The following is a 16,407-nucleotide window of genomic DNA, read 5'->3' on the forward strand; positions in this document are numbered from 1 at the left end:
GATAATATTGATGTCCCATATTGATCACTGTGACCCACAACTGAAGACACCTTTCCAACCAGGAAGAGCGTTAAGGGCTTGGATGGGAAGAATTTGTTAAGTGTGTTCAATAAAACTTTCTCAATCAATACTTAGATGGCCCTACTACAGAAGGAGTAAGACTCGACCTCTTCGTGGGAAATAAAGCAGGACAAGTGTGAAGATGCTGTGACTTTCAGAAGTTATTTTGTCCTTTTTTTTAAGACAGGTTTTAAGGCAGAGATGCAAGCTGTCTACCAGAAAGACTGGAGTAAACGCCTTGGGAGACCTTGAGTTTTTTTTTTAACAGCTTGAAGGGGTGTGGCCAGCTCTCATCGATCAGGATTTCTGCGTTTTGGCGTTCAGCTTTAAGCAGAAGTTACTGGGGTATAAACATAATTTGTAACTTGAGTGTATTTCTCTTCCTGTTACAATTTCTGAATTTTCTCTTGCTGTATTTTTGCCTCCTGGATTGGAGAACTGCATGTGAGAATCTTTGTCTGAATTTGCCTCTTTGCAAAGACCTGTGTTTGTGAGATGTTACTATCATGGAACATTTAATTAGTAATAGTTACTGTACCCATTATTCTGCTAAGTTTTCTAAAAGAGCTGTTATTCTAAATCGACCTTTCTTTGATTGTATTTTAATAAATAGTATTTAAATAAATTGTCCTTTCCTTAACGTCAATTAGATTGATGAGTCGATGCATCTGGAACAGACACTGCACATTTGCCTTTAAAAATAAGGAAATTTTTGGGGTCTAAGCCACATTCTTAAAGTATTTTGAGGAGATCTGGTCTGGTCCATTCACATATGATTGAGGTGTCCGAACGAGAAAGGAGCACACTGTCTCTTCGTGAAGTAAGGGAAACATTCCTTGTTCCAGTCCTATTCCAACCCCCACCGACAGCTCTTTCTCTGATATGATGTCATCGGTGCTGCCTCCCTTTCTCGTACAGAATTGGAAAAGTTCATTGACTTCCAATTTGCACCCTGCCTTCAATTTCACCTGGTCTATCTCGGACTTCTTTATTCCCATCCTGGACATGTCTGTTTCCATTTCTGGGGAGAGACTGACCACTAATATCCACGACAAATCCACCAACTCCCACAACTACCTGGACTATATGTCCTCGTAACCTGCTTCCCGCAAAAATTCCATACCATTTTCTCCATTCCTCCATCTCCATTGCATATGTTCAGCTGAGGCCAACTTTGACAAGGGAGACTGCAAAATGCTCACCTCCTTCCTCAACTGAAGATTCCCCATCACCATTGTCGACAGGGCTCTCAACCGGGTCCGATCCATCTCCTGCACTTCTGCCCTCACCCGCTCTCATCACTCCTGCAAAAACAATGTGTTCCCTTTGTCCTTACCTACCATCCCACCAGCATCCACATTCAGAAGATCATCAGACGCCATTTCCGCCACCTCCAGCAAGATGCCACCACCAGGCACATATTCCCCTCCCCTCCCTTGTCTGCCTTCCGCTGGGGCCATTCCCTCCTGGAAATCCTAGTCCACTCTTCCTTCATCTCCAACACACCACCACATTGCCACGGCAACTTCCCCTGAAACTTGTAAAGGTGAAACACCTGCCCATTTACCTCCTCCCGCAGCATCCAAGAGCCAAACGTATCGTCCAGATGAAGCAACACTTCACCTGCACTTCTCAAAATCTAGTCCACTGTGTTCCCTGCTCACAATGTGGAATCCTCTACACTGGGGAAACGAAGCATAGACTAGGTGTTTGCTTCACAGAAAATCTATGTGCTGCTCACCAAAAAAGATCCTGAGCTTCCTGTTGCCTGCCTCTTTAAATTACCACCCCATTCCCTAGCCAACATTTCTGTCTCAGACTTGCTGGAGGGTTCCGCTGAAGGTCAGCACAAGTTGGAAGAACAAAGCCTCTTTTTCCACTCGGTGACCCTGCAGCCTTCTGAACTGAATATGGAGTTCAATAAATTTAGGGCTTAAACTCTTCCATGTTCAGCCCCTACCCCACACACCAGGTCTTGTTATTACATAGCCTGCCATTACAAAATACCTGTTGTTTGCCACTACCCTTTACTCATTAACAGGATGAGGGCATCGCTGGCTCGACCAGCATTTATTGCCCATCCCTAATTGCCCAGACGGCAGTTAAGAGTCAACCACATTGTATGGGTCTGGAGTCACATGTAGACCAGACCAGGTAGAAATGGCAGTTTCCTTCCCAGAAGTACATGAGTGAACCAGATGTGTTTATTCCGACAATCGACAATGGATTCCTGGTCATCATTAGATTCTTAATTCCAGATGTCTTATTGAATTCAAATCCCACCATCTGCCGTGGCAGAATTCGAACCCAGGTATCCGAAATATTATCTGGGTCTCTGGATTAATAGTCTAGCGATAACACTACCAGGCCATTGCCTCACGTAACAGTGCCCATTAACAGCTATTCACTCTTCTAGCCAGATAGTTAACAACTCCTCTGTCTATCCATTGTTCTTCTCTCTCTTTGGGCTTTCTCCTTTACCTATTGTTTGCTCACTACCCCTTCCCCCATCCTATGGTCTGCATATAAACTACCATTTCCTTTGCTACCATTAGTTCTGAGGAAGGAAACCGGACCCACTGTGTTTTTTTTTTTCAGAGATGCTGCCAGACCTTTTCCGGCAACTTCTGTTTTTGTTCGACAATATGTATTTCTATGTCTGATACTAATAATGATTTAGTTTATTCTACTGCTATGTGCTACTATGCAATTCTGAATTGGAACGATGATGTTGAGTGAAACTAACGGGAGATTCAGAGGAGTCTGGTGAGACAGATAGAAATGTACTATTGGATGGGAATCGATAGAGACAACAAATATGCAACAATATGCTGTGTTGAAACATTCATTAAATAGATTGTAATAAGGACAAGACAAATATGATTTCTTGTACAGTACTTTTCAGTGACCTGTCAGGGATAATGATTTCAATGATCTTCTGTGCTTAAAATTCAATGAACCTTGTGGTGTGGTCAATTTTTTCTGTCTCTCCATGTCTATCGTCCTCTCTCTCTCTCTCACCTTTTTTACTATCTGTCTCGCGCTGTCTCTGTCTATCCACCTGCCTGCCTGATTCCACTGATTTCTCTCGTTCTGTTAGTTTATCTCTCCTTTCACATATGGATGATAATGGAATAGTTTAGGTTAGATGGGCTTCAGATTGGTTTCACAGGTCGGCGCAACATCGAGGGCCGAAGGGCCTGTACTGCGCTGTAATGTTCTATGTTCTATGTTCACTGACTGTGTGTCTATGTCTCAGTTTCTCTGTCTTCCACTTTCCATGTCGGAAATATTTCATCCTTTATTTTCCTATCATTGTGGATTTAAATTAATGTTTGTTCATCATTCATTGCTTCTCCATGTGCTCCTCTTTCTGTTTGCACCTGGCGCTCTACATGCCTCCATCTCTAGTCTTCTTAATACTGTCTGACACACTCCCTTTCTCTCTGCCTAACTTCTTCGATCTGTCACCATTCATTCTCCATATTTACGTCTCTCTATTTACATCTCACTATCTTCGTCTGCCTGTCTTTCCCCTCTCTCTCCCTGTGTCTCCCCACCTGCATATATGATGCAAATCAACAAATATGGTTACAACAATGGCGCTTCAAATTCAATACATATCAGTGAAAGATATGGTTTTATCTTCCAATCCCTTGTCACTGGTTTTGAAATCCTTGCAACATTCCTGGTATTATTATTATTATTGGAACATGGACCCGAATCTAAATCTCTGATTTCTCATTCACAGAAATCACTGTATTACTTAGGAATCCATTGGTTGAAGAAATCTGGATCAAGAGAAGTGCCACTCTGGTTTGCGAAGTGCTTTCTACAGATTCTGCTGGGGTAGTCACCTCTTGGATGGTGGATGGAAAGTTAAGGAATGAAGGCGTTCAACTGGAAGCAGCTAAAATTGATGGAAACCAATATCTGACCATCAGCCGCTTGACCAGTAGCGTGGAGGAGTGGCAGAGTGGGATAGAATACACATGCTCTGCAAAACGGGATCAAACATCGACCCCAGTATCAAAACGAACAAGAAAGACAAAAGGTGAATTTAAAAAATATATAATACATGTATGTACATATACATATCATTTTGTTAACGAATGGCAACGGAGGAAAGAATAAAATTGCCTTTAATTCTATTATAGTCGAACCAACTAAGCCACATCTCCGCCTCCTGCCCCCATCACCAGAAGAGATTCGAAACACCAGCTCTGCTACTCTTACATGTTTGATAAAAGGATTCTATTCTAACAAAATAAGCATTTCCTGGGAGAAAGACGGAGCTTCTGTGACTGCGAACATCACTAACTTCCCCACTGCTCTGGAATATGACCTGACCTTCAGTGCACAGAACCTCCTCATTTTACCTATACTGGAATGGAAGAGCGGAGCAAAATACACCTGTACTGCCTCACACCCACCTTCACAATCCACTGTGAAGAGAGTCATAAGGAACTTAATAGGTAAGGACAGTTTTTCAGGAACCATTCTCACCATTAATGCTTGGGATAAAAATAAACACAACGCAAAACTGTTACCAAATATTCAAAGATTCCTGAAACTTTACAATGCACGACTCTTCTTTGAATAAAACAACTTTAACACAGAGCACGCAGGTAGTTGCTAGACAGTAGAAGCAATAATATCCAACAATTATGCCACCTCAATCATGTGTGAGGACGGCTGATACAACCATTGATACGGGGGTGGAGGGGTTCTTGTGGCGCAGTGGTAATGCCCCTGGAGGCCTGAGTTCGTCTCATCTGTTGCAGAGTTGTGTAATAACTTCTCTCAATAGGTTGATGAGAAAAATCAATGAAGTTTATATACGACTACAGTTTGTATATCAACTTGACATCCCACATTTCTCACCATAGTGATGAAAAAAATTCACGTAAAAATGTGTTAGATGTGAGAGTTACTTTAAGTTTAGAACATTAAGGCTTAAAACCATCTCACCTGTACACAGGAAATACCGAGATTGTTTGTTTTAACAAAAGTCATTGTTAAACCTCCGATTTCTGTTTTTAACAAGAAATGATTAATTTTATTACAATTAGCTTTCTCACAACCCCATTCCCCTCCTGACATTTCGTTTTACTTTGAAGAAGCAGATACCACCAAAACCCTTCAGATGGGACTGATGTTGGAACGTAAAATGTGGCATACATATTAAGTAAAGACACGATAATATAGCCTAACTAACTCTGTTGCCATCTGACAACTTCATTTTAATCGTCTGCCAGATTGAACGCAGAGAAAGTGGACGAGATGAAGTCATGAATGCCAGCAGAGAAATATTCACACTGAAGGTTTGGAATGCGAGAAAGGAATATTAATTAATACGGTAGTAGTTTCTGCAATTTTCTCCTATCCAACATGATCGAGGCACTGGCATCATTGCAAGAAATGCACAAATTTTATTGCATGCATACAAAATAAAATGGTGCGATTGGAGCTGCACAGTAGACATGGAACATCCTTCAAGACAATAGATACTGGAACTTTCAGAGTTAATCGGTTATGCGAATACAGTAAAGGTTGTAATTTTTAAGTTAACAATATAAGAAGATCATTTCAGAATCTTCTTTGCATTTATGTTTTACGTGATGCATAAGGAAATGAACTATTCTTGCATTAAGAATGACCATTTTGCTCTAAGAAATCTAAAAGCATGGTTTCCCATGTCGTATACGCCCCGTTAAAGTTGACCTAATACTGACAAATATTAGTCTTGGCTATTCCCAGTATCAAAGTTAAGCTGTCAAAGGTATGTGCTTAGAATATTATAGATTTTCTCACTTAACACCTCTCAAAGTATAATTCCTATACCACCATCTTCAGAGAACGCCCGTTACGAGATGTGAATTGTGCAGTAAGTATCACATTTTAGTCAGTAAAAAATTTTTATGAGGAAATAGGACAGCAAGAGTTGCGTCAAAGGAAGGCAAAATTCAAAATGTAGACTGATATCAGGGGAATTTCATTGGTTGGACAGAGTAAAAATAATTTTGGGTCTGTAATAGGGGGCGTTAATAATATGATTTTCCTCATCTGGTATTGTATTCTGACAAATACAAACCACGCCGCAATAACTATCCTCTTGCATCAGTAACTGTAATAGTGAAAAGTGAAGCGCCAGAAAGGAGACATTTAGGTCCCAGTATGTCCAAGTCAGAGCTATTTCCAAATTATGCAGAATACTTTGCAAATATTACTGGAGATGTATCCATCGTAGTCAGAGCAAACGGAAACATCAAGAACAGGAGAACACAGCGTCTATTTAGCGAAGCCAAAACAATCTGAGTAAACAGATAACAGATTACAGTAAATAAAACATTCTCCAACTCTTGTTGTGTTTTTGAATTGATATCAACAGTGCATCCTGAAAAATGTGCATTCCTTATTCTTTTCAGACGATTGCAGTCGTCCAGACATCTCTGTCAATCTACTGAAACCTCCGTTTGAAGAGATCTGGACACAAAATACAGCGACTATTGTTTTCAAAATCGTTTATAGTGACTTAGAAAATATCAAAGTTTTCTGGCAAGCGAACGGGACTGGGAGAACAGAAAGAGTCGAGACGCAGAATCCTGAGTGGAGTGGAAGTAAATCCACCATTGTGAGCAAACTTAAAGTCAAGGCTTCGAAGTGGGACAGTGGTGCCGAATACACCTGCTTGGTAGAAGACAGTGAATTGCCAACACCAATGAAAGCCTCTATCAGGAAGGTAAATGGTAAATGGGGATAATACTGCAAATAAGAGCAAAATACCATGAAGGTCAGAAGTGAGAAACGAAAAAAAAAATGCTGGACAAACTGAGCAGGACTGGCGGAATTTGTGGACAGACAAAGAAGGTGAAGGTTTTCAGCCCAGTATGGTCTCCTTTCAAAAAGAGTAGTTTGTGTTACTATCGAGATAAAACTGGATCATTGACTGATTCAATAAACAAATATCTTATCAAAACATTAAATTTTTACATTATACAGTCAGATGCCTAGTAGTCCGGAATCCTGCCATTCTGCAAAAGTATAATGACAAACATGAAAACCTACAAGTAGGTCAATAATTTGTACCCCAAAAGCAGCAATCCTTTTGAAATATGTGATTGTCTCCATGTTTTTTTTTCTTTTATCCGGCAAAGTAAGGAATGTGAAATGGTCTAGCATTCAAAGATATTTGCACAGTCTTACAGGTAGGGCATACTTCATAAACCACTTGCATTATTAACAAAGAAATTACAATGTCGACATAAGACGGGATCAGTTAAATAAATATTGCTCTCTTTACGGTCAGTGAATTCCATCATCCTAAGATTTATGTCCTACATCCATCGACAGATGAGATTGACACTGAGAATTCAACTACACTGGTGGGTCTAGCCATCGAATTTTACCCCGCTGAGATTTACATTGGTTGGATGGCCAATGACATCCTTTTGGATTCCGGGTACCTGACCCAACTGGAGAGCGAGAAGGGGAATGGTTCCAGCTTCATCGTCAGCAGATTGAGACTCACAGCGGCAGAATGGAACAGTGACACCACTGACTCCTGCTTACTGGGGCACCCATCACTCAGCCGGGATTTAATCAGACGTACAAATAAATCTCACGGTAAACCAACATTAGTTAATGTTTCAGTTGTACTAAGAGACACTGTTAAATCCTGCACATAACTTGTGGTGATTGACTATTTGTTTTCCATGGATAGGTGATTGTCTATATGTCAATAACTGTTTTGGGAACTGAACTAATGCATTTTCAATTCATTGCACTGCACATTCATACTTCTGATCAGTGAACACTTTTGTAACAAAAAGAAAATAGCCACTATTTCAAATTCTATGTGCCGATAAAAGATAATTATGTTTAAAATCTGAAATGCAAGGACAACTTTGTCTTGTGAAGGTAATCATTCTGAAGATCGCTTGAAGAGTTCCACCCCGTTATTGAAAGAACAGGAAATTATGTTTGCATCTGTATATTGTTCCAATAATTGCAATAAACGCAGAATGAAAACTTTCTGACTTACTTATTCTTGGTTTCTATGCATTGTACTTTCACAAGGATTGTTTAGCCTTTGATTGAAACGTGTGTGATATCCATTTCTGATATGCCAGCGTTGCATCCTGCTTGCATGTGCAGAATTTCAGATCCACTAGGGTTGGTTCTGATCAGATCACATTTATCCTAGCCGTTTCTGGTAGAACTCCTGTGCTATGCTTGGCCTGTGGGGTATCTAGTTGTTAAATGAAATGATGCGAGGCCAACTTATTTAGTATGACAATTGCTCATCCAAATTTCTCTTACCTTTTCTTAACCAGTTTTGTCAAGTATTCTACTGGAGTGATGTCCAATCCCAGTCCACAGTTTTAGTGTTGCATCCTCACAGAGATCCGTATTTGGGCCCTGATCCACATATAGCCTACACACTGTCCCTGATTGACATCAGGTGAACTCAAATTGCAGTTCGGCACTGATCCCACATAACTCTCACTCACAGTTGTCCATTTCTTCTCTGTGAATGTCCAATACCTCTTGATGCGTGAACGTCAAACAAATAATGCATTGTCCTCTATTCTGGCTACAACCCCAGTTCGTCCCTTATTTGCACCATTGATTTCTCTGGCCATTCTGTGGCGAGGTTCACTTCGTTTTTTGACTCGACATCCTACAAATCTAGATGAATGTCCAATCCTTTTGCTCACACCGACAGATGGCTGCCATTTCTTTCAGTTTATCTGCTTTCAACAAGCTCAACCAGTCCTTTGGTACCTCTTGAGCCAACTGTTCATCTCTCTGTTTATCTGCTATATATCTTACAGTCTCAATAGTCTTAAATTGGCACAAATCTCGATTACGTAGCTTACGAATTTGCAGCAGTTCCCAATCATTCATTACCAACATGCTCATTGAGCTATACTCAACAATGTCTGTTAATTCTTCCCTTACAAAATTATTCCTCACTCACCCAAATTCCTCCACATCTTCTTCCATCACTATTAATGTGACTCCCTCCAATTTTAATTTCACTAAACCTTCTGCACCCGGGGGTTCTGGCCTCTTACGCATGCAGATTTTTATTGCCGCCATCATGTCCATCCTTACCTTCACTTAACCAGTCTTGGCAAATATTCTAATACAGTGATGTCGAATCTCACTCGTGCAGCAACACTACTGCACCCCCTCAAAAGTATATGCTTAGAACCCCATCCATGTATAACCTCCCGCTGTCCCTGGTTGATATCATGTGAATTCGGATTTCACTTAGACAATGAAAACATACACTTAAATACTATAAGTGGACTGAACTCTATGATGAATTACCTGATTCGATCAGTGCTGTAACGGTGTTGTGATATTTACGACCTGTATACAGACCATTTTTAAAGTATCATGTTGAATTTTAATATTCAATAAGCTGAAACTAATGGAGCAATCTGGGGAATTGTTTGGCAGGGTGGTGTTTAGGTTCTCTTGCACCTGCTCCCCCTCCCAAGCCCCCTCTCGAAAAAAAAGACTTTAATTTTAAAATGAGGAAGAGAATTTTTGGCAAATTTTCAGCGACATTCAAGATCTACCAGGCACAAACTTCGCATTGATTTTTTTGACTTAAGTTTATTATAGAATGGTGGTCTGAATACGATACACGGGAGGAAAGCAAATCGGCTGCAGTTCTGAAATTTCTGCATTGTCACAAAAGTCTACACCTATGATCAGGTGTGAAATAGCACGCTCAGGTCAACTGCTTTGATGAACTTGCATGGATGACCAGCTGTTCGTGAAAACAATGAAACTTTGTACATTCAGCAGTTGTCGCTCTGCCATGACATGAGATATTTACTATCAATGGATTTTGTATCCGAATGAGACACACAGCTTTGCTACTTAGATGTACATTTTCCCGTGTTGCAGGGCGTATTTGTCCATAAATAATTCACTGTTGAATCTGATGTGATGACTCTTCATGCTGTATTTCGTGATTGAGAGGTGGCCTTCTATTGGCTGTTCTGTATATCCATACGTGAGGCTGTCTCTGAGTTAGAAAGTACTTATAAAGTGGTATATGATATCTCGTCATGCAGTGACTCTTCCCGTGAATGGAAGAAACACTGTGCTGTGGATTTTCCCGCTAGTCCATGTAGTTGGGGGGTGGGGGAGGAAGGTTGTCAGTACGTAGAGCGGCTTCCTTTCCTTCTTTCAGGTCATGTTATGGGGTATGTGTCCATGTTTGATACAGCCTGTCAATCGCCGAATGATGTTACTACTGGAATTGGAATTTCTCCATGCAGTCTTGTGTGATTCACTGAAGAGGCGAACTGCTCTGTCATCATGTGTGGCTTTTATTAATACTCAAAAGTATCTCGTTTGTTGACGGATCCGTGGCTTTAAAAGTCTCCATGCCACATCAACAGTTTGAAGTATTACTTTTGAATTGGGCAGAGCTGCAAAAAACTTCGGGAATTGTCTTCTCCCTATGTCTCAAGTTCTCAATCAAAAAGCACAAAGTCGAAGTATCTGGCTTTTGCCATCTGAATCCCTTCATATCTCATCATCTGTTCCCAGATAAATTGATGCCAATGCACACATGTCACTGAAGTTCTGGTATCGCATGAGCGTATTAAAATGTTTTGCTTTTGAGTTGAGATGGCCACCCAATTCAGCTGTTGCTGAGAATACATAGCGTAGAAAGGCAATGGGAGACGAAAGCCCTGAATGTGAGCAAAACTGCAAATTCATTATGTGAAATAGTTCACTTTGTGACAAGTAAGGTACTTTTGCAATCATGATTGCAAAATCCAACCACCTGAATAAATTACAAATACTAATGCCTCCGAATGAAATTTACTGGCATCGATTCCGGATTTCTTAATAACGAATATTATATTGGCATTCATTAAGATTTAACTAAATTGGTAGAAGATTGTTGTGAGAGAAGTATCACAAGGAACAACGCTTGCACACTCGTTATTAATATTTTTATCGATATTTATGAGGACACCGTGTAATATTTCCAGAATTGTGAATGGCACATGTGAGTTGCAATGAGAATCCAAGGAAGTTCCAAGCTGACATGGGCAGTCTGGATATCTGAGCAAGAACAGAGCAGATGGAGTATCTTGTTGATTGAGTGTGAGGTTATCGACTTTGACTGGACGACTTGTGATGAAGAGTATTTCATAAAGGCCAAAAGTCGACAATTGTTGGTGCTAAAAGGGACTCGTAAGTCCGAATAGACAAGAAATTGAAATATAACATGGTACTGAGGAAGTTACGAAGAAGGTGGACATTTAAGGACGTTTTAAGGACATCGTAAGTGAATTTGAAAGCATTTTTAACTGTATCTTTCTTCAAATCTGACGTCTTGATAAGATTGCACTTAGATACAACATTCATTTTGTTCCCTTCACTTAAGTAAGGATGTATTTTCCTTCAAATAGACATTTAGATCACAAATTTGTGAGATGGTCGGACTGTCCTGCGAAAAGAGACTGAAGAGACTGGACCTAGTACCTAGCCAATGGAAGAATGAGAGATTATAACGTTTATCCAGCACGTGCAAGACGGAGATTTCTAGATGCTAATGCCATCAACGAAAATATGGATGTTTCGTAAAATAACAAGAAGTAGATGATCATCCACCATCTAGAATGGTGAACCAGGCTCAAGAAGCTGAACAGCCTACTCCTCCTTCTATGTTTCTCCGTTCCTATGGTCACAACATCTGGAAGCTTCAGAATCCAAGATAATCTAAACAAAAAGGAAATTAGGAAAGCAAAGAGAGGATGCAAAAAAAAGGTTGAACAAATTAAGGAGTATCAAATATATTTTCTTGGTAGTTTAGGGCAAGATGGTGAATAATGAAATGATTGGGTCGAACAGAAGTGAGCATTGTAACTGTTTTTATAGAATAGTTTGTCTTTGACTTCACAAAGGAGACAGCTGATACAGACAATACATAAACAGGTGTACAGCGAAATAGTAAATAAAATAATAACGAGAAGGGAAGTAAGATTCAGACTGATCTGCTTGGAGGTGTAAGAATATCTTGAGGTGAAGGGAAGTGAGTGAACAAATAACGGACATTTGAAGGATCATTTTCCAATCCTCATGAGATGCATGTGAGGTACCAGAGAATTGCAAGCCTGCAAATGTTGTTCCAGTATTGAAAATGATTTGATGGTGAATTATATAGTGATAGGTCGGTCAATCTGAACTCGGTGGAGCGCAAGTTACGAGAATCAATCATTAGAGATCAGATGCAATGTTACTGGGAAAGGTTTGGATTAATCAGGGAAAATTAGCAAGAATTTGAGAAGTGAATATCATTTCGTACAAACTTAATTGTTTTGTTTTTGGTGTGATGGCAACAAAATGATTCGTGGAATAGTACGTGGGTGGTGTCTAGATGGATATAATAAGGCATTTGACAAGGTCCAGCGTGGAAGACTGGTAAGAAAAATAAAGCACGGGATGCACGGGAAAGTAACAATTTTGGGAATGACACCGACAGGCAGCAAATGTTAATACTGGAGATTTTTTTGCGAATCAAAGATAGTCTCCAATGCTGTATGATATGACTTACTGTTGTATCACTCACTATTCGTGTGAGTATTAATGATTTATTAATGATGCGAGAGACCTGATTTGGATTTCGCTGATGACACAAAACTGGTGGTGTCGTTGACAATGAAGATAATGGCTGTTGAATGCAGGTTGATATCAATGATTTAATTTAGTGGTTGAAATGTGTTCACTTGGATTCAGTCTGAAAGTGGGAATTTATGCATATGGGGAGTGGAACATTGCATGTAAAAACACAGCTACCAGGAAGATATCAAGATGAGTAGAGCACGTTAGAGACCTCAGATATTATGTCCACGGATCCGTGTTTGCTGCATGACGGAGAGAAATTGGTGAAATAAAAGGCATGTGTGAGATGCTTTATTACTTTTGATGAAATATTGAATAGAAAAACGGGGATTTAATGCTCGAACCGTGTAAGATGTTTGTTAGATCACTGATGCAGTTTTGTGTAGAATTCACTTCATTACTGGAAGAACGTAATTGTTTGGGACAGAGCATAGCAGTGTTCAACAAGAATATTTTCAGGACTTTTAAGTTGTGGCAAGAAGGAAAGATTGGATGTGCCAGTGTTATTTTCCTTACAACAGATCAAGATGATGCCTTACTAAATTGAATAGTGCAAAATAATGAGGGGTTTATATAGTATAGGCAGCGAAGACGTGTGTTACTGTGGTTAAGTCAGGTGGAATTACATAAATGTGGATAGTATAAAGATTAGAAAAGTAATGCTACCATAGTCAAATTCTGTCATGAGAAAAATGATATCTGACCATCATTTAATCAGAGGGTAATCTTTAAGGACTACACAGGAAATGAGGGAAATAAGATATTTTTACCCGATGGTGGGGGTTGACTGGGATTTGTTTCCTTGTTTGGCGGTTGAGACAGAAAGCTTCTAATTATTTGTATTCAATCTGAACGTGTCCCTGAGGTGCTGTAACATGCAAGGCTACCTGCAAGACACTGGAAATTAGCATTAGAATTGACACTAACTAGATGTGGTGGACTGACTGGCGGTTTACTTTGCACAATTTTTTATGGCTCTATGATTCTACAAGATTTCATTCATATACTTGACCACAATATGGTTGATCGATCACCTCGGTCACTTCAAAATTGTCAGTAAAACTTCGTTAGTGCGAACTAGATTGGAAATAAAATGCATCATCCTGGATAAAATTATCAGTCAGTTGAAGAAATGTGCATCGATTATACGAATGGAGCCATAATTTAATACAGGAAAATAGCATTTAAATAACTTGCGTGCCATTTTTGACAAGGTAACAAAGTGAGCCCATGAACGTCAAACTGTTGACATGCTGACATGGAATTCCAAGAGGCAGATAAACAATGTTTCTCCGCAATGCAGAAGTCATGGAATAAAACGAAAATTGTAAAACATGACAGAGCGTTGTTTAAATGTCAAATAACAGAGAATATCCGTGTACTACTGAATTGAAAAATATATGTTTTAAACTGCTGAACAGGCACTGGTTAAATCTTCAACTGAGAGTTGACGCCTTCTTCCCCATCTCCACGCGTTGCCCTTATCATGTGATTCGTGATCCACTTAGTTATATAATTAGTCCAACTTGCTGTACAGAGCAGTGCCAAGTTTAATCCATTTAAATGAATTTTCATTAATTGCTGGTATCAAGAGGAAAAATATGAATTATTGATCATCAGATGCTCTTGTCAGGCTCACAAAGTATTGTCTTCCAGGACGTAAAAATCGCAGTTATATGTGCCATTGACTAAATTCATAACAGTGCAGAAAAGGCCCTTTAGTCCATCAAGTCCACACCGATATAACTAACAATAAAATTGCATTAATCCCAATTTCCTGCACTTGTCCCATGTCCTTGAATGCTATGATATTTGAAGTATTCCTCCAAATATATTTTAAAGTTTGTAAGGTTTCCAATCTCCACTACCTTCCCAGGAAGTGCATTCTGGATTCCCTCCACCCGCTGAGTGAAGAAGTTCCTTTATTTTCCCATAACCCCTCCAAATCTTACCCTAAAACTATGCCCACTCGTGATTGACCCCTCAACGGAAGGAGACAGCTGCTCTCTACCCACCCTGGTCATGCCCCTCAAAAATCTTTTACACCGCCGTCATATCCCCTTTACTCTTTTCTGCTTGAAGAAAATAATCCAAGTCTATCTAGTCTCTGTATCATTCAATTTCTCCATCCCAGACAATATCCTGGTGAACCTACTCTGTACCCCCTCTACTGCTACCACATCCTTCCTGTAGTGAGCTGACAAGAACTGCACGCTATACTCCAGTTGGGCCCTGAACAATGCTTTGTACAACTTCAACACTACCTCCTTGCTCTTCAACTCAATACCACAACTGATGTAAGCAAGTGTCCCATATACTTTCTTAACGACCTTTTTCACATGTTCCACCCACTTCAGGAATCTGTGAATAATAATGCCAAGATCCTCTGTTCCTCTAAGCTACCCTGTATCCGGCCATTCATTAAAAGCTCCATCATCTTGTTTCTTCTTCCAAAGTAGATAATCTCACACAGAGTTAAATTCCATCTGCCACTGGTCTGCATGTCTGACCAACTCATCCATATCTTCCTGTAACCACAACCACCTTTGTAATTATTAACCACTCTACCAATTTTGGTGTTATCTGTAAATTTACTTAACATTTACCCCCACAGTTTCACCTATATCATTTATGTATATAAAACAATAAGGGCCGTAGTACTGGTTTTGTGGCACACCTTTGGACTTCAGACTCCAGTCACCTCAAACAGACTTCTACCACTACGCTCTGTGTCCTTTTACAAAGTCAGTTTCTGATCCATCTCGCCAAATTTCCCTGAATTCCATGTGCTTGAACCTTCCTATTCACTCTCCCATGTGGGACCATGTCAAAAGCTTTGCAAAAGTATATATGGACGATATCAACTAATCTCCCCTCATCCACATACTTGATCACATTTTCAAAACAGTCTAACTAGTCTGTTGGGCATGGCTTGCATCTGACAGAGTCTTGCTGATTATTTTCTGCTCTCTTTTGCTTGTTCTCACAACTACGTAATCTACAGAGTTATGAAAATCCCATGATAGAGCATCAATTCAATTTTCAAGTTCACTTAGTCTAATGTGTCACATTCTTCATGATTGCAGTATTGTGGTATTGCAGAAACTTTGTCGATGTGACTAATTTTATAACAAAATCCATCCATTTGTTTCAGAAACCCCTGAAATAATTGAACATCCAGGAGACAATGACGTTGAAGAATACGAACTAGAAAAAGTTGGTGAAGGTGCCAACAGCTCATTATCCGTAATGGCTTTCTTTATCCTGTTTATTCTCAGTATGCTGTACAGCACATTTGTAACTGTCCTTAAAGTAATAACACATTTCAATCGCAATGTGACATTGTGTGAGCCCATTACATTCACAGATGAGGTGTCGCTAAGCGGCACATAATAATATATATGTTTTACTGAGGAGTAGTTACTCCTATACAAAAGAATGGCATTGGATTTCCTTTGTTGTCGCTGAGTAACTAACTCTCATCTTGAATAAACCTCCTAAATATAATCATTTCACAGAGGAATGCAAGCAAATATGTGGCATTTAGGAACCAAACTATGTCAGCAATGAAATAGTGCTGAATTTATAGATTCTGCTCATAGAAGAAAACAGGGGCAAAAGAGTTAATTCATTCCTATTGGTAATAAACCAGAAACGGTGAAATATATTGAGACTAGAGAG

At 39.7% G+C, this 16,407-nt stretch overlaps 1 gene segment (V, D, J or C); it reads left to right on the plus strand.

Annotated features, from left to right (window-relative positions):
- LOC109936784 overlaps positions 1-16,119 on the plus strand; it is a 51,046-nt gene extending 34,927 nt beyond the window's left edge. The window contains 5 exon segments of the C gene segment in view: positions 3,812-4,114; positions 4,218-4,535; positions 6,489-6,808; positions 7,365-7,686; positions 15,881-16,119. Of these exon segments, the coding sequence occupies positions 3,812-4,114; positions 4,218-4,535; positions 6,489-6,808; positions 7,365-7,686; positions 15,881-16,119 (1,502 nt within the window).
- Positions 16,120-16,407: the final 288 nt, after the last annotated feature.

Source organism: Rhincodon typus, chromosome 42 (genome assembly GCF_021869965.1).
Source record: "Rhincodon typus isolate 14 chromosome 42, sRhiTyp1.1, whole genome shotgun sequence".
In the NCBI taxonomy this organism is placed as follows: domain Eukaryota; kingdom Metazoa; phylum Chordata; class Chondrichthyes; order Orectolobiformes; family Rhincodontidae; genus Rhincodon; species Rhincodon typus.